The following is a 24,797-nucleotide window of genomic DNA, read 5'->3' as shown; positions in this document are numbered from 1 at the left end:
TCTTTTTTTGTATTACAGTAAATGACAAAATTACAACATATCTATAAATTAAGTTTATTTAGAAAATAAAAAATATTTTTCCCAAGTGCAGCTGTAACAGCTGCAAGACATACATCTCTGGACAGGATTGAAGTACAGAGAGGGACATTTTCTTGATCAGATTTCAAGTTTTACAATGAATTCTGATACAATATGGACCTTGGGTTGCACAGTTATATAAGCGATAAATATAGTTCTATCCCATTAGTTGCATGTTAAATACAAACCTAGCAGCAACAGAACAGAGCACAAATCACACAGGACAAATTATTATTAGCTCTGAATATCTTGCGACACCACCAACCATTATAACTTAATACAAGAACATGTTGCTGGTGAAGAATATATTTGGCCCCTAAACAAATGTTATTCACCGATTTGACTAATAGGCATAGTGAAATGGCCGCAATAAGTGAATTACAGAGGGTAATTTGGACAGGGGCAAACCATATACTGTAGGTGTAAATATATTTTAATGGAACTCACATCAGCATTGTAGGATGACAAATTTAATGAAATTCTAATAGTTAATGGAACTTGGAAGTATATTAAAAGGTCAAACAATTGAGGATTTTTTTTCATACACGATGCTAATGCTTATACAGTGCAATAAATGGAGAAGATTTTTTTAGCTCCAAGAATTTAAGCACTAGAAATTCATGACAAATGGATTTATTATGGCTTTTGCTAGCTTCCATGTCTAGCTTTGGACTCTGAACAAAGAACATTGAATACTGTACACTGTAGCCTAATTTATACTCAGCTGTGCAACAAAGTATAAATTAGGCTTTTCTTACAAAGCATTAAGGTTTAGTAACTTTAGTATTTACTTGTATTTACATTATGAACTGATTGAGCATGACTGATAAGAGTAAGCAGAAGCCCATTCTATTTCCCAGGTACACCAGTCACTGCTATCTTTACATGATTCCTCAACAATTATATATATATTAAAAAAAAGAGGCTGTAAACGTGATACTCAAGCTCAATATGAATTGTGCTCAAACCGTACTTCAAACCTAGCATTGTTAATGAGCTGACTTTCCCCCCCCAATACTACATTACATTGTTTGTCCATAGTTGGCTTTAAATGTTGATAAAACATACACATCATGTGTAGTGTGCAACATCTTTAAATTAAAAAACGCATGCATATACCACAAATACTGATAAAAAAAAATAAAAGAACAAAACTGAGATGTTATTGGCCTGAAACATTTAAGTGCTATTCACTGATGACTATTAACAGTTGTTCTCTTTTGTGGTTATGGTCACAAGCTGCTTGGCTGCCTTTGCTATGTCATAAGCACACTGGATGACCTGCTGAGTGACAAGCTGCATGTCTGGCACTGGACTTCCCTCTGAGGGCACCGCCTTCCTGCATTCAGTCTGAAGTCGGTAGGCACTGGAGGTCAACAAGCGTAGGGAGCCCCTCACCGTCTCCGAGCGAGGCTTCTAATCACAAAGTCAAACATTTGAATACAGTTCATGACCGGTGTCACATTCTATGGCAAAGTATAGAAATAGGGCTCAAGTGGTTAAATACATTTGGATAACTGCATTGTGTTGAAACCTCTGAGACTAATGCAGACCTAAAGCTGAAAGCCTCCTGTGATTCCTTCTCAAATGTCTGACAAATATACTGTCTGAAATAAATTATATAAATGGGAATACAGAATTTTATCCTAATTAACACCTGTGTAAAAGACAAGATGGTTGATATAGTACCATTTAAAGCAGTATATTAGAAACCTACACTTGAATTAATTAAAACAGCATCATTTCCTTTTTGTTTTTTACCTTGGGAAAGAGGGCAGCCATCTCTGTTACAGCCACATATATTCTTTCTGAGCATGGTATAAAGCTGTGGGGAAAAGAAAAATATCCATGAAATTGACATAGATCACAGATATGAAATCTAACTCTAAGAGATAAAACAAACTGTATGTTCACACTGTGAGATGAGTTGTTTTAAACAAGGCAAGAATATTTAATGTAATCAATCGCAAAATGCAGCACTAATTACAGCTCACAGCAATCCATGCAATAAGAGTTCCAGATTACCAGTGAGGGGCTACATCATGGTAATAGGTCAACAGTCTATTTATTGTTAGCAAACAATATCAATTTAACAGTGGTATTCAAAGTGCAACACATTATATGACAATAACTGTGTAGGCTATGCAAAGAAAGGCAAAATCGACCAAATGAAAGCCACATGGATTTACATGTACATAAAGCTATAGTCGAATTAGCCAGGACAATAACTAGAGAGTTCCATACACTCAGTGGAAAGCATACTGTGCCAGGCTGTCATCTATGATGTAACTATTGACATATGATGACTCCATAATTGGGCAGGGTGTCAGCCCGAAAGTAAAATATTTAAAAACATTTAAAATGTGGCAACATTTCTAGCGTGCACTAGAAATGTGGGGTGTATTGGTCAAGCTGTTTGGGAGCATATCCCGGATAGACAAACGACCACAGGCACAGGGGCTAAATCTCACCCCTTGATTTCTGACTAGAGCCAGAGATAATAATGTCATAATTCCATTAATCTCTGTACTTTTGATGGGCTTCACTGACGGGTTGAAACTCATCTCAAGTTGGTGCTTCATAATTTAGATGTCTGATGATGATAATATAATAATAATTATTGAAAGTAAGCATGAAACAGAACCCTTTTTTAGGCACTTTTGTATCTTCACAATATTCCCCGGGTAAGTATTTGGCTGTGCAATTCAGAAAAAGAACAGTCAGTCAGTAGGTGAGGTAGAACAATAGACAGGCAGGACAGAAAACCAATAGGTGAGAGAAAACAAAACTGTGCCTGGGAGGCAGGGACAGAGGCCAGAGTACCAGGAGGCAGGGTCAGGGGGCCGGAGACTGAGCGGCTGGAAGGGAGTGGGGGCCTTCTCAGCCCAAGGCACCAGGGTGCTGAAACATCCCAGACTGTGCCTGAGCCGTCGCACACCCTCGCGCTCGCATCTTCTGCTCACCAGGGGGAAGGGGAGGGGCCACCACAGCCCACAGCCAAGTAATAGAAAACCAGAAGCAGAGGAAGTGGAAGTGGAATGAGGGAGAAGAGTAACAAAAAGAGACAACAGGAAAAAGGGGAAATGGTAGGAAATGAAACTACTCAACAGAACAATGAAAAGAAAAAAATGCGAATGGGGAAGTAAGTATGGGACAAAATGAGAAGTAAGAAAGTGAAACTACAAATATCTTGAGTGAGTTGAAATATGGAACATTGTTTCTAGATTCTGACCTGTCATGCTTGTTCTCCTGAGCGGCACGCAGAAGCTCTTGAATGTTCTTGGTGATTTGCTCTGTCTTGCGGATGACATCCTCTGTGCTGGGAAGTGTGGGGTCCGACTCTTGCTCCAGATCATCCAGCTCAGGGATGGAGCTGCCCTCTCCCAGCCAGCCACAGCTTCTTAGCCTCCCTCTCCTACATACACTGCCATATAAATGGAAATGATTTGTACCCTCTACCAATCTCAGTCTAAAGAAAAAATGAAAATGAACCAATAACTTATGTTTTTTTTTTCAAATGAAAAAATAAATCTTACCCCGAATCATCCATCTCAGAATCATTGAATGCATTGTCATAGTCACTGTCTGGCATACTGCCCTGCTTCTCAAACTTTGAAGCCTAGAACCAACAGAGGAGAGAGAGAGAATGATAAAATGTGCCTGCTGCAAATATCCAGTGCCACTGACGATGTTTAGAAGAAAGCAGCGTTGCTGGAATCATAATTTCAATGCAAAGTGTTAATTTCAGAGAAGAAATGCAAATTTTCAGTGGGACAACTTGTGTTTATGGTATTGCCGACAATAAAGAGTATGACAATGACAAATTTGCCATTCAACAACTTTGCATGAAACAAGCAATAAAGCGATGAAGCAAGAATAAAGAATCTGCTAGCAGCTTTTAAAACGTAATTAGTGTTAGTGAAGACAATATCCAGGGTTCAATAGTTTGTACACCTATCCTCACTTTTTATGGTTATGTCTTAGTCATAGTGACAGGCTATATGGGGCGGGCGTACTATCGGGTTTTTTTATGATTGTGTCGGAGTCATAGCGACGTGGCTGTGGTCCTGACTATAGACCGATTCCGTAACGGGTCTCATGGCCTACGTATTTCCTGTAGGCGGAGACGACACATCTGCGGTTTCCCCGCACCAAGCTTCTGCTACAGTGAATGGAAAAGTGACTGGTGTTAAGTCTGCCTCAAATGTTACTCTTTCACCTGCTTTTTACTAACACTAACATTACAAATATGCCCAGAACATCGGGATGAACCTGTAGTTTATGGCTGCTCCAACAGTAGTGGCCATATATGGGTGTATCATGTTTGCTTATGGCTATGTCTGAGTCAGAGTGATGTGGCTATGGTCCTGCATATACAGTATATGGGCGTATCGGGTTTGTTTATAGTTATGTCACAGTGACGTGGCCATGGTCTGCCTCTCTTTAGCCAATTGTAATACAGGATCTATGGACCTCGTGCCAGGATTAATGAAGCCAGCATTATTTGGGAACACATCTACAAACACACACTAGTCAAAATTGTATCAGAATCGTGACACGTCACTTTCCCCCTACTGTAATCCAAAATTGATTAAAGTAGAGTTGTGGTGGTCATAAATTGAGGCGCAAGTCACGACTCGGATGAATTCAGGACTAATTACTTACGGAACAACAAATCAACACATAATTTGCATGTACTGCACAAAATATCAACCATTGATCCTCAAGTGGGATCACGCTCACAATGATGTTAGATTAGGCGGTGATTTGAGAGTTCTGAGCAGATACACATACTGAAGACTCAAGATTGCATATCCAAAGAGGAAGCTGAGACAAACAAGAAATGCACTTAAACCACATATATACATACCATTTCAATACAAGTCCTAAAGCGCTCAAATAAAATCCTCCTCCTGTTTGTAGTAAAAGATGTACGGCTGCATGCGCACCCTTGTCTCTCTCGGACAACACGATTGTAACGATTACATTGACACGTACACATTTTGACATGTCTTTCCTCTGGATCTATACATCTAATAAACAATCTGTTTAGACTGGGAGCACCCGAGATGAACACATGGACTGGGTGTTACTAGGGAAGGTGAGAGCATGCTGGCTCAGGCTGAAGCTTGCTGTGCAAGATGACCAAGTTCTGGTTAGAGATGGGGAAAAGGACTTCTCTTAGTGAGTGCTAGTGATGTGGGCTCAAGAATTTGATATATTGACAGACACTACTTGCATACAGACATTTAATTCAAATTATTCTAAAATATAAATTTGGTTGTCTTTCTTTTTCAGTGGCAGGGGTTGGACTTAGTGTTGGCAACAGTATATGTAATTATACCAGCCATTACACAGGCTTCTTATGAATAATAATATAAATACCCAGATGTCATTGCTTGGGTAGAGCTGTTGCATTTGCAAAAAACACAATTCTCTTTCTCTGGCGGTAACAAAGTTGATGATGGAAGTATGCATCAGGGGGTGAATGCAGCCCATGGAGGAGAGGGTTTGTTTCATGCAGGTAAGGAGTAGCATGGAAGGGAGTGGAAATGGAACAAATGGCAAGGGTCTCTCAGTGGATTCGTTGCATCCCACCAGGCTGGGACCAAGTGAATAGGTACTTAACCTTTAGAGCACTTTCGTCCTTCGACCAAGACAGGGTGGATGGAAATGAGGGGAGGGATGAAGAGGTGGTCACAAAAACGCCCCTTTCCGTCTAAAGACAGGGTTCAAATCACATTTTAAGGAGAGAAAGTAAAAATGACGACAAACATTGTGACACAAACAGTATGTGACACAAGTAGCCTTGGGTAAATCCGTACACCTTGCCATGCCTCTACTAGTACTGGGCACACTGTAAACTGTAAATAATATAATATATTTTCACAATAAACAAATAAAAACCAGGGTTCTATAGTGCTACTCATGCAAGCTCAAACAGCATAACGGCATATTGAAAGCAGGGGAATTATTTACAATTGTCTTTCACTACAAGCAGTCAAGCATATGTATTTTATGCTCATGGCATGGGTAAAATGTTAGAAAAGACATCATTCGTTGATGAATTCAACGTTTCAAAGACTCAAATGTAGCACAAGCTAAAAGTTATTATGCTCCAGTAGTACCCATGCATAGGTTCCTTTGATTCTAATGTATAGAGAGAATGACCGACCTTGTTAGTTTGTCGTTTAGTACAAAAACACAGCACATTTGCATGTATGTTTAATGCTGAATGACATGATACAGTACAAATCAAGTATAGAATTAATTCAAGCTCAGCACAGCAGCTCTTTAAAAGCTAACCCTGATTATTCTCAGAAACAAACAGTACCCCATTTAACACCAGATTTAAAGAGAATTGGTCCCATGAGAGTCCAAGCAGTGGACATCATGGAATGAGACTAGCTGTGTTGTTTGCTCATCGCATTGCGCTTTCTGATCACCGTGGCTGAGAAGACGAATACCCGATGGCAAATTGAAGGTAAAAGAATGGGATGGGGGTAGGGGGGGGAAGACCGTTCGCAGACAGATTGGATAGATGTAAGGAAAGGCTTGGAAATGGAGGAGAGCAAATGGCAAAGGAAGGCAGGGTGCAGGTCTTACTTACATGAGGTGGGAAAGGTTGTAGGGTGGGGATACCCTCCTCCGGGTAGGGAGTTTCCCCCTTGGGGACATAGGCCTTCAGACCTGAGCCAGTCTCATACATAGACATGGTCCGGCTGGCCCGTGCAGACTGCCGCCGTTTCAGGGATGAGGGGCTGGAGGGATCAGGGTAGTCTGAACCGCTGGGGACCTGATAGATATTGGTTGTGACCTGCCGCCTGAGAGAGGTGTTCTCGCTTTGCAGAGATTGCAGCTGGAAGAGAGGGGTCAGCAATACACTAAGAGGTGCTGTCAGCAAAGCAAGCTTTTTTCCTACACTGTTCCATTCTATCTTTATGGCATTTGCCCAAATTGTCTCTAAATAGTCACATTAACATCTGACAGTCAAATAACTGTCAGCATACAAGACAATCACGCAAAAGTGGTAACGATTAGAATCATATGAATAACATGAATTCTGGAAGTATTTTGTCAATTGATATGTGAACATTAGCAACTCTCAAAGTAGTATGGTGTCTTAGCCAAGTTAATATTGACCATAATTTGCACTTTCGGCTTAGGACATGCGTTAAATGATTTCCATGACTTGGCTGTCAAACTTCCATTAATGCCATATCTTAATAAAGCGATCTTGATTTTACCACATGAAGATGTGACCCATTAGCCCATTAAAATAAATGCACCCATACTATCACTGTCATCTTCACCTCCATAGTTTCTTGATGAAACTATCAAAGAATTTTCAGATCGAGGGCAGTTGTTCATGTTCACAAATATCCACTGTTCAAAACATAACAGGCAAATATGATTTTAGTGTAGATATTCTCTTCTAAGATGTGAAGCAAGGGGTAAGCAAGCAAAAGTTTGTCGCACAGGCAAGCAAAAGAGCTGCAATCTAGCTACCAAAGATGTGCATGAAAGATGGGTACATTAGATTAGAGTCATCAATCGATCAAGAGGCGTGATGAATGATGATATGAAATTTGATCATATCAGGATCTATTTTTGATAGCCATACAATAGCACAGATGAAGAAAAAGTGTTCTAATTTGCCACAGTCGGGCAGGTAAAATACGCAAACTACTAATATGCTTTAGTCACAAACTTATGCCATGATTGAGTGACAGATTGTTGTAGAGAAATAATGTGGCGACCACCTAAGTTGTAAATTAAACCTAGGTTAATATATGCTTTAGCAAAAAAGAGATGCTGTGCAACAATAATGCTCAGCAAAAATGATGTATTTTCAAGGGGAAAAGAAATGTTGAAAATATGTCATTTTGGTCTTGGTTTGACAGTTTGACACATTGCATGGTGTCCCGGAAGGCCAATTGTGCAAAAGAATCCTGTTTAAGTAAAAATCCAAATAAATCCAGGGGTGATTTGAATTGATACTTTTGAATCACTTTCTGATTGTCATAACAATAGTCAGTGGTCTAGTTTGGAGTGCTTAATTTGTTCCAACCACAATTGTTTTTGATTTCAAGAGCTTGGTGAGGTCTATGAGACAATGCCAAACCACACAGCTAAATCACATACTGGATGTCTACAAGAGAGTGCTGGCAAGACCTTTCATATTCAACCACTTGAGTATTAGAGACCATATATCATCTTATTCCCAAATCCAGTATAAATTCAAGCCATTTTATGACCATAAAAAAATTATATAAATCTAACATCATTGACTGGAACCCTTATATAAACAAAATAATTTAACTTTAAAGTGCTGATCACATGAGCAAATGACAACATCTCGATCAGAATAAATTGTCATTTGAGGTCTTTGGAGTTTCACATAATCCATTCCAGAAGAACATTACAAAATAATGTAATTAAATGACAAAATGTATTGTATACTCAGCTGTGAACTTGTGAAGGCTATGTTTTCAAGCACAGTAGAGCAACATGACCTCTTTAAATGAAAGCACCCCAAAGAATGACCCAAACACAATCATGTGCAGAAAAGACTTATCTCAGAACCTCAAGAAGAACCGACACTCTCCTTAGACACGCATCGCTGAACTATAATTGAACGAGTTGTATTAGTTAATATACACACTACGTTATTTCATGCTAATTATTCAAACATGCTTGTTAGTACCATGAGATAGCACAGCTTATACTGTAAACATTTCCTGTATAAAACAGGGTATTGAAATGTTTCCCCAATCTGAATTGTACTAGTACGAATGCATTTCTTCTTGGCAAATTAAAAAACAAAAACAAAACAGAATGCTCCAGCCACCATTCAAACTTTGAGATGTAACATGCTGGCCGAAACAGGTGGACCAACAGGGTGTGACAGCAGCCTGGCCCTGGAGCAGAGCATTCCCAGTCAGGTGGCCACGCCCTCATTACAACCCACAGGCTGTGCTTTCCCCGCCAGAGGGAGATCACATTGGACAGGAGACGAGCTCTGCTGACCGCTGTGTCCCTCCCTCAGTCCGGCCATTGGTGTTAGTTATCTTATTGGTGCAGTTCTGTGGATACCTTTTTCTGCATCAGCCTCAACTCATCGCTCAGGTTGCTGTTGACTTTCATAAGCTGCTGGATCTTGACTTCTGAGGCCGTAAGTGCATTTTTCACATCCATGAAGTCCTGCACAGTGACAGGTCCGTCTGATAGGTCCGAGTCAAGGCTCTGTTGGGAAGGATTTGTGGGAGACAGTAGAGACATCTGACATTAGAACGGTAATAACAGAGTTATTGTTTATTATGAACGTCCTTTTGAAACGAGTAGCTCTTATTTTGTTTGGATTTTGTCAACTACCTTGGTCCTATCTCCTTTGCTTGAAGGTTGTTCTTGATCTGTATCCTCATCAGAGGCCACACTATCATAATCAGGCTGGTCATTGTCCTGGCTTTCACTTCCATGTCTCATACCCACATTCCTCAGGATAAGGTCAACATTATCTGGAATCAAGGATAAGCAAAAATAAGTCATTGGTATCATTATACCAGTAACAAGTCACACTAGTCAAGTCAAACTTTGAATGAAAAATCAATATTACTCTGACCTTTGGGGCTAGCAACTGAATTCCCTTGCTGTCTCCGTTTAGCGTCACTTAAAATGTCAATAACAAGAGTTGCAAATTCATGTGCATTGAATCTTGCGAGTTTCTGCCGTCCCTAAATTAAAGAAAAAACGTTACTTCAAATCATACTGTAAACTTCAAGGTGAATGTGTAAACTGAACTTGCGATAAATGAGAAACAAAATAAGAGCACTGCATTTTCTCAACACAATGAATGGTTTTACAGTTTAACTAAACTGAGATAGTCAGTAAGTAATGGCTGTGTGAGGTCAATTTACCTGGTTTCGTGTTGATGAATATTCTGGGTTCACAGGAAGGAAAGGCACCACAGTCGTCTCCGTCACTAGGGTGCTGTGGTTCTGTGTAGCTAACCATACTACACACAAGAGGGGAGCATTCAGGTCATAATATCTGCAATATGCAATCTATTTTGGTAGCTTTGTTGATCAGTGTCCACCTTGGAGATATACTTGGTCCCATACTTTTTTTCCCCTCTAGTCTACACCAAATCTCTTCACTGAAAACAGCCAATCTCAAAAGCTCACAACGTGTCGCAATGCGCTGTGACATTGTAGTAGATCTGCCATTTACTGTGAATGTTCACCTATTTTGGCAAAATTGTTCACCTATTATGCCATGCCCAGAATAGGGATACCAGGGGTCAAATGTCTAAATACCAGTGTGTGTGTGTGTGTGTGTGTGTGTGTGTGTGTGTGTGTGTGTGTGTGTGTGTGTTTGGGGGGGGGGGGGGGGTTCTCTTACCTGCATCAGTCTCCCTTCTGTCCACCTCGTCATACACATCCATGGCCAACTCCTCAAATAAATGATTACTGAGCTACGTTACAAATAATGAAGAACAGACAGTCAGGAGTGGGTCAGTCTCATGTAGAGGAGCCAGTCATGAAATGTGTGTATAACTGATGATTTAAATACTGCAACACTTACAGATTGCAATTTCTTCTTCGCAGCCTTTGCCAGTTCTGATAAATCCAAACTGCTAAAGAAAAAAAAACAATAATAAAAACCTATATGCTTCAGCAAAACAAAACACTGAAAAACATTGACTATTTGCTCCACAATACTTACATATTCCTTATCCATTTAGGGAGCAATAAAGAAGAAGAAATCTTTTATTCTAAAAGAACAATGCTACTGTGTACAATACTGTACTGCAGTACAATGCTGTGACTCAAGAATAATGAAATGCTGAGAGTGGACTGACATTACAGTTCAACCATTTACAACAATTAACAGTTGTGTGGTGTATGTGAGCTATTTTAGTCTCGTTCCTCACAACCAGATAATGGATGCTACGCTAGGCCACAAGCATGTCAGAACAGGTCCCAGAGCGAGAATACAACCATCAACAACTGCAACAAAGCCACTCCACAGTTTTGAAGGGTTGATTAAAGTTAAAATCATCCACTTAAGTTCTCAACTTTAAAGGCGGTCAGTTGACTGTGGCTACTCATATGCTTACCTGTCAGCCATTTGTGGAACAATGAAGTGCTGGCCAGTTTTATGATCTGAAACAAACAATGATGGGATGGATGACTACACACCATGCTGCTTGTTTAGACATGATTATGACAAGTAATCAACTGTTTACACAATGTTAAACAATGTCTAGTAAATGTAATAAAAGTAACATGAACCAAGTGTCTGTAAAGCTTTTGTGCAGATGAAAAGATTAGTTTGTTTCTTTAACCGTCCTGCAATGTTTGGGCTTCACCTTGAAATGTTGACAGGTAAGTCACATTTCACAGTGTCTTTCTGGCACAGATAAAAATACATTTGCTAAATCTGTCTGATAATTGTCTGCTCAGTGCTTACCTGGCTTTCTTCCACAGAGATAAAATGCCAGCCGGTCAGTGAGCTCATACTGGATCTCAACCAACCTATCTGCCAGGTCATGGTGTCCTGCTTGCCTAAAAATAATACACAATATCAATAAGTTATTACTTACATTACAGGCGTGTAAAATCTCATGTTTTAATTATTTCACTTGGGGGTGGAAAAGTCACTTATTAACCTTGCATAGTCAATAGGAGTTTTGCCGCTGCTGTCCGGGGCTCCTGGGTCTGCACCATAAACTGTGAGTAGCTCAGCTTGAGATACCTGACCTGCCTTTGCAGCCACATGCAGGGGGGTGTTCCCTTTTTCCTTGAGGAAAAAGAAGAAGAAATCTTCAGAGGAGGATTTTAAAATACGAAAATGTAGATTGTGTACATGTCCGTCAATAAAAGGTTAAGTAGTGAGTGAGCCTTACTGGGTGAAAGAAATTAGCTTGAGCTCCAAGTGATAGCAGCCTCAAGCATGTCTCGAGATTCCCAGTCCGTACACTTGAGTGTAGTTGCTTAGAGAGAAAAGAAAATCACATCTGTGTGAAGTGAGGGGCACTTTCATCATACATCAACTCATTCTGGCCAATCACAATTCCATCCTCACTTTTCCGTCTTCACTTTTGTCTGTAATGTTTGTGTTTACACAAACCCGGAAAGCTGGGCATAGGAGTTTGCATTTTTGAAGCAAAGCTGTTCACAAGGTCCTTACACACTGGGAGCATGATTATTATTACTTGCGCAAGCAGAGCATGCAAGTACTACGATCGAGTGGGTGGGTGGGTATGTATATGTATGCATGTACACACGTACGCACGCACGCACAGACGCACGCACGTACGTATGTATGTATGTATGTCGATGTCCTCCAACAGCCACTAAGGGACACCATTCTTGGTGGCGTAACTAAGGTACGTTTCAAGGTTGGCATAAGGTCAATAACAGGTATAAAGGATTTAGGATCTAGAGCTCAAGGACTCAGAGCAGCAGTCGTACCCAGACGGAGAGCTCTATAGGGACTCAGAGCAGCAGTCGTACCCAGACGGCAGCAGAGCTTTAGGACTCAGAGCAGCAGTTGTACCAGCAGTGCTCATGCTCATGGCGCACAAGTAGCCTACTTGTGTGCAATTATTATTTTTTATTAATGTTTTTTTCTGAATGAACTAGATTTTTCACTATGAATCAAAGCAATAAAACGTTTGAACTATTCACTGTCCTATATGAATAGTTTCATGCGAAATATTATCTGACATTTTGTATATTCCTCACGCCCCCGGTGTGCAAATGACCTTTAAAGCAGTGGTTCATGTCAATGTGTTCATGTCAAGGACCCCCACATTGTATTTGGCAACCGACTCCCATCTGAAAATATTTTGTGCCAGGGAGTCCAAAATCTTTCAAGATGTTTTGAAAATAGCGGCTATACATGTTCACAATGCACCGCATTGAGAGATCTTATAGCCGATGTATATAGGGTCAAATTGGTTAAACAGATTCTTACTAACTACATTTGCTGGGGACCACCTGGAACCCACTCAAGGACCCCTGGGGGTCCCCAGACCCCACTTAAATAATGATTTAGAAAGCCTTTTCTCCTCACCTTGCTTAAATCCTTGGCTGTGCAGCTGTCCTCCTCTCTGCATGGCATGCGATGGACAAATGCTAACATTTGATATTTGGCCTTTATAAATTCTGTTTTGTTTGGACTTTTGGGGCAACATAAAACAGAAGAAACAGAAAGAGCAGGAAGTGAGCAATTAGCCAGAGGCACATTGACATTAAATGTTCAACAACCAGTTTCTGTTCACCAATTCAGCATGACAATCTATGTGATACATGATTGTTTTCAAACAATAATGACTCACTGCACTTTGTCCTGAGGATTGGCCTTTCGCTTTCCACTCATCACAGATGAAGGGTCCAAAAGAGAGTGCTCCCATATTGAATTTGCACCATTGCTGTATAACGTTTGCACCATCTGAATGATGGAAATAGGAATGATGAAACAATGAATGTGTCGCATTTGAATTAGACAGCCGGCTGTGAAGGACAATCCTACAATAAATGTGTGAAATCTCTGTCCGTGGGTCTATAGTTGACCTATCTCGAGGACCGTTCCGACCGACCGACTTCAAACGACCCGAGGGAGTGCCGTGTCCGCCCTCGGTCGGTTGGATAGGCGGTTGTCCAGAGACACTGATCCGACTGATATGCCCATATATGGAGATCTGTTTGTCCAGAACCTCCGAACCGACTGCTATGCACATATAGGCATGCCTATTTAGGCCGAACCTACTTCCATAGAGGATCTGCGGGAGTCATGCGCCTAGTGAGAAGTAGGATTAGTGGATCTCCAAATACCAATGTATGGAGTACCCTGATGTCATCAATAGATCGTACCAACCTGGATTCCATATTGCCCCCCAAAGAATAAGCCAGAATCCCTGCTTCTGTTGGTAATCGCTCTCATTTTGAGAGACCTGCCAGTACACACCAGTCACAGATGTGTGACTGGCACCTGAGCATGGGTCCTACAACTTTGTTGAGTTTGTGTATTCTCCAAAAGATAGTCTTCAAGTCTTCAAGAGACAATAAGGTGGCTGCACACATTGTTTTTTATTCTGGACGAGTAATGAAAACGAACGTTTCCGCAGTTGTTGGTTTTAATTACTCTGCGTCCGGAATATTGCCACTTTGGCTACCAGATTCAGATACCTTTATTTGCCATTGTGTAAAACACATAAGAATTTGCTTTGACATTGCGTGTGTACATTTATTTTTCCTTTTTTCACATATAACAAAAATAACAACACAAAAACAACACCGTGCCGGAAGTATAAATATAAAGTGCAGAGTTTATGGAACATAGTGCAAAAAATGTACGGTGACACTCCCTAGGGGGCAGGGGTGGGAGGGAAACCAGAGTCATTTAGCAGCCTGGCGGCTGAGGGGAAAAAGCTCAGTCTGTGGCGGACTTTTGTAGCCTTCGGTAGCCGCAACCGTCTCCCAGAGGGGAGCAGGCTGAGGAGGCCGCGGCCATGATCTTTCTCCCTCTCTTCAATGCCCTGGAGTCGTGCAGGGACTTGAGGGAGGGCAGAGGACGGCCAATCACCCTCTCTGCAGAGCGTATCACCCGTTGCAGCTTAATTGGCGAGATCTTTTGCAGCTGCAGCGAGGATGGAGTGTGTGAGGATGGACTCAATGATGGTTGTGTAAAACTGAGCCATCATGGTCCTTGATAGTCTGAACTTCCTCAGCTGCCTGAGGAAGTACAGCCTCTTCTGGGCCTTCTTCAGGAGGGCCATGATGTTGAGTCCCACTTCAGGTCCCGAGAGAGGATCATGCCTAGGAACCGACATGACTCTACCGGGGTCACCTGGGTGCCTCCCAGCATGATGGGAGGGGGCACCAGTGTGTCAGGCCATTCCTGTGCTTTGTGTATGTATGCTCCAAGCAGCAACACTGCGCCCATGGAAAGATGCCACGTTTTGTCACTTCAGGATAAGGCTTGTGCAATAGGAAGCTGGTGTTTCGTTATGCAGAGTGGCAGCATTATTGGTGTCAGCCCTGGTACCATTTCCAAACTTAGGACCCACGCACACACCTGGCAGGTCGCTCAAAATGAGAGCGATTACCAACAGAAGCATATTGGGGAATTTGGGGGGTATTATTGAAGGGGAGAAATAATGAGACGAAGTTACGTTTCCTAACTTTTCTTTAGGCGTTTACTAGTCCAAGACGATGAGAACTCATTTAAATTGAAAATGTTACACAGTATGCCTTTAAATAATGTGTATTTTGCTTTGTATACACAAAAAACACCCTCAAACAAAAAACGTATTTATTATGGGGCTCTTACTTGTAGCTGTGTGGGAGGCCAAGGCGTGTGTGTCAGGTGACGGACTTGGGAGCTGTGTCTGCCCAGACTCCGATGAACACTACAGCACTCGTCACATATCAAAACACCCCTGTTCACTGAGGCCCAGCGAGGTTCTGGGGAGAAAAAGTAACACACCAAAGGCATTTACAGATTTTGCACACCAACACTGGTTAACCCATTTTGGACTGAGGCGGATTCTAAAAATGCCTTCTAAATCCTGACCTAAGTTTTCTGAAAAACTTAAAACTTGAAAAATGTATATGGGCCATTCTACCGAATTGGTTCAAATTGCAGTCCCACACTAAAAAACAATTTAGTGTTCAGACTTTTCACTGTAGTAATGTCATAGTATGGTCTAATTTATCACAATACATTAATTGAGATAATATAAAATTAAATATATATTAAAAAAAACATCCTTTATATGGTACTTCCTATTGGAAGGTGGCTGTCCCAACCATAGAGTATTAAAAGGATAGAGACTGAACTGGCGCGAAGCTCCGCCCCCTCTGCTATTCATGTCAGTGGAAGTTGCTCAGTGGCGTTTTGAAGCACCCGGAAGGCTGCCGGAAGGACCGTCTATTTCCGCATTTTTTCGCTGATTCAGCATTTGAGCACCAAATTTTGGTGCCCAAAAGTACTTAAATGATTAGTCACTTTCCTAAATATATTTTTTTAATACCCCCAATAATTAATAATAATAGATTTTGTAGATTTTTTTTAATTAAAAAAACTTTAAATAAAAAAGGCTGTCCCATGTTTTCATGTCACTACCGAAGCTTGAGCTTGAGCAAATGTAAAGCATCTTATGAGTTAATATTTAGCAAAAATAAAAATAGTGACATGATTGTTTCGGTAGTGACAAAATTGTTTGTTTATGCTTTTTAATGTACTTAATTCTAGTAATTCTAGTAGTTTAGTAGTAGCTTGAGCAAATGTAAAGCATCTTATGAGTTAATATTTAGCAAAATAGTTAAGTGACTATGGCACCGAATTGTAAAGACAATGCTGTGGTCACTACCGAAACAGTGCAGTCACTACCGAAACACTGGTTGTTTTGTCTAAAATCAAAGATCAACCAATATTTTAAGATCATGATTGGTTAGGTGTATGTGTAATGTCAACTACCAATAATGCTGAAATCAATATAATCAACTTTATACATTTTACAAAGAATATTGCGTTTAGATTTTGATTACTCTCAATAATTCATAATTTCCAACTCTGAATTTGAACCAATTCGGTAGAATGGTAGTATCAATTGTTTGACATTTTTTAATACTAGTGTACACACTGTACAGAACCCCAGAAGGGGTTCCCGTCCAGAAGGGTAGGGTTACAAAAAGGGGTTCCCGACTTCCCTCCTATAATGGGTTAATATTGACAATGTTTTATGTAGTGTGCATAATAAGCAGGCAGCACATGAGCACACTACACACCTCTGCTTGAATTAACATGTGGATCGTTTGTCTTTAAACTCACAAATCAGTTGTCTCCATCACAGGTTATCACCCCCCTCCTTTGGCTTCTGAATTCATTGAGAGTTTGACTGGGTTCTTTTTCTCTGTTCACATAACTATTATTTAAATCTCTAGTCTGGTGTTGGCATCGGAAGACCATTACACATATTTTCTCAGCTATAAACAATTCAATGTCTACGTCCTCACAAACATACAGAGGATAGCGATTTCAATTATACCCTTAGAATCTATCTGCCTTAGTTAGATCTAGCAGACTTAAGACTTTAGATAAAGCAAACCGGATACAGGCTAATGTAACCTGAACAGTGAGTGAACGCAACCTCAATCACAGACACACACTGCTGACTGCAACATTTAGGCTAGAGTCTAGACCAATATTAAGGCTATTATTATCACAATATGCCTTAAGGAAGCACTAAGGGCACATATACTGTAGTGTGGGCTGATACAAGCTTGACCAAAAAGCAAGCCTAAACTCCACTGCAAGTAAGTAGTAGTAATAGTAGACATAATGGTAGGTGTAGAAGTCCCAGGCTTTTAATCCTTTCCTTGTGTAGATTTTGGCTGACAGGCATTGAAATCGGCTAGAGTGTAAAATACAGACAATCTGTATTATGGTTCTTGGTTTTTTAAAGGAACCAAGAATTTGAATAATGAATGCAGAGTAACAGCTTCCTCTTTAACGTTGCGTCATGGTTAGTTTGAAAATCTGTCATTTTCTACAAATGGCAATGCTGTGCGCCAGAACATAAATTAGCCTTAATAGTCTGCAGTTCTGACTTTCTTGGATGAGGGACAGGGAGGTTTGTTTGACAGCTGAGGTGAAAGAGGAACAGCTGCTGGTTAGATTGGGTCACCTGGTGCTGAGGGTCCTGTCTGCCCCTTCCACTCCACATGAAAAATGAGTGCTGACACGCTTACCACATGCGTCTTTTACTCCTTCCTTAACAAGTGCTGCTTAAATTAATACCACATCCAGAAACTCTAAAAATATTCGAACACAACAACTGGTAATAGGCATGGAAGGGCATACCAGGCCAGCTGGTGTGGAGATTCCTCAGACTTTGAGCCAAGATTATTAGAGACAAAGGAGTTACAACAGTAGCTGCTAGCAGCAATTCCCTTGCCTCTAATCAGCTCTCTTAAATTACTTACATTCACAAAAATATTTCTGCATCTACAGACAAGAAAATAAATGTAATCAGCAAAGCTCTCATCATTTGAAATTAGTAAACAATTAAATTGTGCAGGGATTCTTTTTAAGTTGGTGGGAAACAGCACTGGCACATACAGTATGAATCCACTACATTCATAGCGTCCAGTCAATTCACTCCGCATCCTGTTTTGTTTCCTGTGCACTCTGAAAAACATCACGTCATTCCTATATAAAAATGGATTTTATGCAAAGTGTCCTTGACACAATACAACAATGAATCACTTGGCTTTCGCAGAAATGTCTTTTGTAAACACCTAATTGTATAATTCTTAATGTATTAAGAAATAAATAGGCTTAGTTAGTTGAGACAAGCCATGTGTCAAAAGAGTGACCCAGCAAAAGAGTGACTTCTACACTTGCATGTACTGTATGTAGTAGAGACTTCCTACTCAGACTAGGAAGGACAACTGCTAATCAATTGTTAGTACAAAATTGAGATCAATAATTGGCCTGAATGAAATACACTGTATGCCAACCTGATTTTAGGAAGCAAAGATTTTCTATCCTTAGTACTTAGCTTTTCTGAATTTTGGATGCCGCTACCCTAGGGTCCCTCGTAGCTTATTCCACCCTCTATAGGATGCAGATTTACATACTCTCTGTTCACGGAGACCTGGTCGGTCGCTTGAGTGTTGGACGTGAAATGTTTCAAATATGCTTTAGGAGACCGTCGCAACTTGTGCGAAGCGGCGTTAACCGCTGTTGCCGTTAAGTATTTTTAATCATTTTTTAAAGTTTTGCTTCTCTGAAATTCTCTCTCCTCTCTCTTCCGTGTTGACTTCCCATTGTACCGCCTCCCGAGTGGCGACTGGCTAGCTGCACGTCCTACTGCCTCTGATTGGCCGACCACGTACGTACATGCAGGATGTTTATGCTGTTGTGTCGTGGGAGGCGGGACATGGGAAGTGAGGAAGAGAGAATTTCAGCGAAGCAAAACTTCAAAAAAAGATAAAAGAAATACTTAACGGCAACGGCGGTTAACGCCGCTTCGCACACGTTGCTGCGGTCTCCTAAAGCTGTTGTATGCATATTTGAAACCTCTCACCAACACTCAAGTTACCGACCAGGTCTCCGTGAACAGAGAGTATGTAAATCTGCATCCTATCCACACTTTTCCTGGGCTGTGTGTGCTCCAGTTCCTGTTGATTTCATTGGTCATCTGACCAGTTTCATTGGCTTTCATTGGATCAAATCGACAGGAACTGGAGCACACACAGCCCAGGAAAAGTGTGGATAGAGGGTGTATAGAGGGTGGAATATGCTACGAGGGACCCTATGGGGTCAGAAAAGCTAAGGGTTCCGAAAGGGGCTACATCAGTATGTGAGACCTATTGAAAATGATGCACCTTGAAGGTTAAACAGTTTAACAGAATGTTATGTGGATGTCTCACGACTTTACTGTCTGATTGCTGATGTCTTGTATCGGGAAAGGGTCCAATTTTCTGATCTACTGTCCACACAAACTTTGTTGGTTTGATTTATAGTATGTGTTAGCCATTTAAGACAATGTACGTTTTTAGATGAGGCTATATGTGTCAAAACAATGCGACACGATAAAACAAAATTATGTACGGTACTGAGTCCCAACCAACATCAAATTCAGTGGACATGTCAGTATATTCTTGTCTGCATTATTGATACACGGTGAATTCCTCAAGTTAATGCATCCTTTAGTATACAAACGTAACCAAAGGCGCGGTTTTATTTGGTGACATACACTCCAAATATTAAAAACCAATAACCGAGCTAACTAACCAGTAGCTCCAAGCTAGTAGCACAGTAACGTCAGGCTAAACAGAAAACAACTGCAGGGCTGGATGGAGTTGCAGATCTTACCCGGGACACTGCAATCAGCGCAAACCTCGCTGTTTCGTAGGCGTTTAGACATCCTTTGCCTGGGGTGGAAGGGCCTATTAAAAGGTCAGAAATGGGGATTGCTGTAGCAGTGTAGCGTATGTTCAGCTATTCATTGATGGCTCTGACTGCAGGGCTATCTTCCTCCCTTCCGCGTTAGCAATAGAGCTATAGCTAATTAACCCGTTTCGGATCAAAACAAACGATCGGCTCCTTCCAGTTCCAGGTATTGTCGAAATGTGTTATCGGTGCCAATTAACACATATTAATTAGACAAAGGCTGCTTGTTAAAGAAATGAACGGGCTAAACAACAAATAGCACCAAACAGGCTAACCACAGACACTCTCTCTCCCGTAGTTGAGTGTTCAGTGCCTGGCTGGCTGCAGCAGTCACAGGGGTACACACACTGTGGAGTCGGACGGAGCTCCCTTACAACGAAGATGGTGGAGACACGAAAAGATATGCCACGCTGTCGATATCTTGTTTTACCAGCAGATGGCAACGGGGAGTCGGGAGTGAGCTTTAAAGGATCCTGGTCTGGATGGTTTTATTCTAGGCTTAAATGAATTGATAGGCTATAAATATGTTTAAGTAAATCTCTACCACCTCAGGTAGCTGGGTGGGTCTGAGTGAGAGAAGGACCTGAAAACGTCGACTTAAGCAATATTACACGAGAGGGTGTGTGTTAACGTGATTATTGCCACGACAGGGATGCGGTCAGGAACGAGACGAAGTCGAGTTCCGCAAGCATCACTGAAGCATACTAGGGCCTTTACTGTTCCTAATGTAAACGACATGACATCAGCTTGTGACTGCAACTTGTTCCTGTTCGCAGATGACTCAGCACTGCTGTTCTCGGACAGGAACAAACTGCAGGTTGAAAAGACCCTCAGCTCTCAACTCGGTAGAATCTGTACCTGGCTCGCTGATAACCAGTAAGACGCGCAAACGCGGGAAGCGAACGCAGCTGAGACCCTGCAGATCATGTCTGTCTGTCTGTCTGTCTGTGTGTCTGTCCTGCTGTTACTGTATGTGGACCTGGCCCCTTTTGTGCCCATATATGGAGCTGAGTGGACCTGGCCCCTTTTGTGCCCATATATGGAGCTGAGTGATTGCTGATGCAACACACTCCATATTTGGATAGCGGGACAGACACACACACAGACACACAGACAGACATGATCTGCTAGGTCTCATAGTAAGTGCTCACTGCGTTCGCAATCACTGCGTTCGCAACAAACTATCCTTACACCTGGGAAAAACTGAATCCATTCTCTTCGGATCAAATAGTAATCTCAGCAAGGCAGATGGCTTCTTGGTTAGAGTGGGTGACAATATTATCACACGAAAAGATGAAATTACCTACCTAGGTTCCATCCTGGAGGCCAATCTTTCCGGTGATAAAATGGCCACCAACGTAATCAAAAAAGTCAATCAAAGAACAAGATTCCTTTACAGGATCTCCTCACTGGTCAACAAAAACACCTTGAAGATCTTAACAGGAGCCCTCGTACAAGGTTTCTTTGACTATGCATGCACCTCTTGGTATCACAGCACCTCAAAGGCCCTAAAAACAGACCTCCCAAAACAAACAGGCTCCTACTTGGCCTCACCCCCCGAACCCACCTCACCCCTGCCCACTTTGACAGGCTGGAATGGCTTAGGGTCGACGACAGAGTACAGCATCTTGCAATGGGTCTGGTCCACAAGATTCGATACACCACCAAGATACCCATGTACCTGTCTAAATACTTCCTTAATGTAAACAAAGTCCACACCCACAACACCAGAGGGAGTGTAACAAACCATGTACAACCCAGATTCGGCACAAACAAGGGACTAAATTATTTTCGCTCCTATGCCACCAAAATGTGGAACGCCCTACCAACAGTCATTAAGACATGTGAATCCCTTGACTCCTTCAAAACCGCTCTCAAAGGGCACCCACGGACGGCTGCAATTCGAAACTGGCCCCCGTAAAATCTGAATACTGGATTTGGGTTTAGCACTCCACTGAAAACCATTGCTGATACACAACCTATTTTTCTCATTTACTATTAATATATTAATATAATACTAATAGTATGATAGAAATGTTATGTACAATTACCATAATATAAATTATAGGTAAAATTGTCACAATTGTAAATAATCACAGACTTCCCAGATAAAGTTTATTTTAATGGTGGTAATGCACTGCATAGTGCAAATACAATACAAGCAAACATTTGTAGCTTCATCATCATGAATGCCTTTATTAACATATAATAACACCACCACATTCATGGGGCTGATGGGAGGGCAAATAGTGGGCTAAAAGTGGGCAAATAATTGGCTCACTTGAAAGGTACATTTTCTTAACCAAATTACAGGAAGCAGCTAGCCTACATTCCTTTAAAGTTACATTAGAAGCTCATCCTCACTGGTCATCTCTCTCCTCATTCCCTTCAGCCTCCTCATCTTCGTTTGATTGATTGATTGATGTATTTATTAACAAATTGGAGAATTACAGTACATTTCAAGCACAACTCAATACAAAACTGTTAACTGTGGACGACACCATAAAGCATTACACTTGTTTACAATAGCCTCCAACATGTTCAATTCATCATAACATTTAGAGACGTACAGTAGGCTACAATATAGCCAAAAACAAGAAATCATCATAGAGGTAAAAAGGAGGGAAAAACATGTCAGTGAGGGGAAAAGGGGTGGGAGGGGATTCAGATTTTGGGGGCCCAATTTCGAATTGCAGCCGTCTGTATATAGGTGCCTATGAGAATGGTTTAGAATAAGTCAAGGGCTTCGCATGTCTTAATGACTGTTGGTAATGGTAGGGCGTTCCACATTTTGGTGGCATAGCAAAATGTGTAAATCGTGTAGCCCTACTGTATTAGACTTTATTAATTGATTGATTGAAAATATTATTTCACAGTATGTGTATACATTTCAAACGAAAGCACAAGTCAATACAAAAACGTACTTGTGGAGGAACCATGATAAAGTATAGCACTTGTTTACAACAGGGTCGAGGGTCCATTTTCAATTCTTCAGAACATTTAGAGTACTATGGTACAAATATACACTTCTATATAAATAAATAAAAACATCCACTGGGAAATTCAGTTTTCAGCTTCAAGGTTAATTCCCAGGTCACTATAAGGTCTTGGAGTCATGTGGATCGTGCTTATGTATATACACCTTGCTTTGACACATGGCCGGAGCCGGGAATCGAACTTGAGACCTACTGTTCCCAGGCGGCCTGGCGTCTTGCCGTCTGCAGTTCTCTCATTTATCCACCATCTTTGACCACATACGTAGCGTGGTCGCGTATTCGGAAAACAATGCAGCCTATGGAGTTTGCCAGGGGTGAGTTGTTGGCAACATGGGATCGGGAGTTCGAGACGCGTCTGGGACACAGTGGGATTGGGAATGCCGTTTCGTGGCTTGAATCGCAACAACACAAATAAATAAAAGAGAAGTGAAATCAGTAAGTCGCCCTAAAGGCTTACGAGCGCTGTCGCTACAGTACGCAACACGCCGAGGAGGGCAACAAAAAGTGCCAAGCCGAACCTCAAATAACAATCTTCTCCGCTGCTCCGCCGCATAATAATGAGTGCATCTGTGATCTATGTGCGTCCTCGCCATAGAGGTCCTCGCAAAGGTAACAAGACTACTCGCCCCGTTTCTGTTTTCCTCCCAGAATTTTCCCCAGTAAGGGGTGGGAGAGGCTGGACAGCAGACGGCTGGACTTTGAATTTCTCTAACTATAAACTTTCATGACAGCAGAACAGCCTAAGTACAAATATAATTTATGAAAAGCTACTACAGTGAAGTCTGTTCACAGAAGTTGTTGTAGGATATGTGGGGATTATCTGACGAGCTACCATTTGAGGGGGCAAAACCTTAGATATACTAAATAATACTAAATTGTTTATAGGTTCAATATAAGTCAAATAATATAGCCTTTCCACAGCAGTATCTTTTTATATTTTTCCAAAAAGAATACAAACAGCCAATAGCATATTACAAAGTTATCCCCCTCACTGGGGAAAATTCCGGGAGGAAAAACAGGCAAGCACCGGGGCGAGAAGTAGCCAATTTGCATAAGGGGGGGGGGGGGGCAGCACAAATATACGCCATTTGGTTGCCCAACCCGAACCCAACCAAATTAATGGTCAGCGACGTGACGTCCGCTTTCCTGCGTCATATTCTTCACAATGACATTTTTTGTTGTAGTAGTGATATGTCATATGCTGACACAATGAAATCATATGTTTGCTTTGAAGGTCTGAGTCAGCGCAGTGTAAATTAGCAGGCCACTTCCAGGCAGAGGCACTATATCAATCGATATGTATATGATTAGCCTATTCTCTAGCTCTGTTCCAAAGCTCTAATGAAGCAGTAGAAGGTTATGGATCAGAGCTACTTATTCTCATGTAGCAAAACTTATTTGCTGCATGATTTGCTCACTCAACAGTAAGAGCGGCAATACTTGGTAGTGGTACTACAGCTTCATCTTTATTATAAAACACTGCCTTTGAGGCATTTGGAGCGCCCGGATAGCTCAGTCGGTAGAGCATCAGACTTTTAATCTGAGGGTCCAGGGTTCAAGTCCCTGTTCGGGCGTGATTTTTCCCCTTGATTTGCTTTATTGTTAGACGAGGCGCATTTTCCTTTGTCCTCGTACTAAAGAAACAATGCAACATAAAAGGAAATTACTTTACTATCTTCCCTGGTCCGCTGCCTGTCATAATAGTCAGGGGATATTAATAAAACCTGGGAATACATTTTTTACCAAGAGTTT

The 24,797-nt window shown here is 41.3% G+C and overlaps 1 protein-coding gene across 12 annotated transcripts; it reads right to left on the bottom strand.

The window, feature by feature from the left end:
- Window positions 1-22: 22 nt before the first annotated feature.
- Window positions 23-20,379, bottom strand: git2a (G protein-coupled receptor kinase interacting ArfGAP 2a). 12 transcript variants are annotated; one of them, XM_080766924.1, is made up of 21 exons: window positions 19,972-20,379; window positions 15,418-15,551; window positions 13,424-13,536; window positions 13,159-13,264; window positions 11,987-12,073; window positions 11,750-11,880; window positions 11,551-11,645; window positions 11,198-11,243; window positions 10,663-10,714; window positions 10,480-10,552; window positions 9,996-10,093; window positions 9,701-9,812; window positions 9,454-9,596; window positions 9,175-9,324; window positions 6,689-6,937; window positions 5,708-5,797; window positions 3,615-3,697; window positions 3,311-3,502; window positions 2,902-3,033; window positions 1,840-1,903; window positions 23-1,491 (listed from the first exon to the last, which is right to left on the bottom strand). In XM_080766924.1, exons 1-21 carry the CDS (start codon window positions 20,021-20,023, stop codon window positions 1,282-1,284), a joined length of 2,412 nt encoding a protein of 803 aa, XP_080623050.1. In that variant the 5' UTR covers window positions 20,024-20,379; the 3' UTR covers window positions 23-1,281. The 12 variants fall into 12 exon arrangements, with proteins under 12 accessions (XP_080623050.1, XP_080623051.1, XP_080623046.1 ...); XM_080766925.1 differs by having other exon boundaries at window positions 23-1,494; window positions 10,663-10,711; XM_080766920.1 differs by having other exon boundaries at window positions 24-1,494.
- Between the last annotated feature and the right edge of the window lie 4,418 nt (window positions 20,380-24,797).

This window comes from Protomyctophum bolini (assembly GCF_963924005.1).
Source record: "Protomyctophum bolini genome assembly, chromosome: 6".
Classification (NCBI taxonomy): Eukaryota; Metazoa; Chordata; class Actinopteri; order Myctophiformes; family Myctophidae; genus Protomyctophum; species Protomyctophum bolini.
This window is presented reverse-complemented; position numbering and strand designations above follow the sequence as displayed.

Bases quoted from the DNA above. Each gene is read 5' to 3' on its own strand.
- git2a (XM_080766920.1), bottom strand. From the start codon at position 20,023: ATGTCTAAACGCCTACGAAACAGCGAGGTTTGCGCTGATTGCAGTGTC. The intron at 11,646-11,749 runs GTTAATAAGTGA...TATTATTTTTAG, and splicing joins ACTCCTATTGACTATGCAAG to GCAAGCAGGACACCATGACC. The intron at 1,904-2,901 runs GTACTCTGGCCT...TTTTCCCCACAG, and splicing joins CCCCCTGACCCTGCCTCCTG to CTTTATACCATGCTCAGAAA.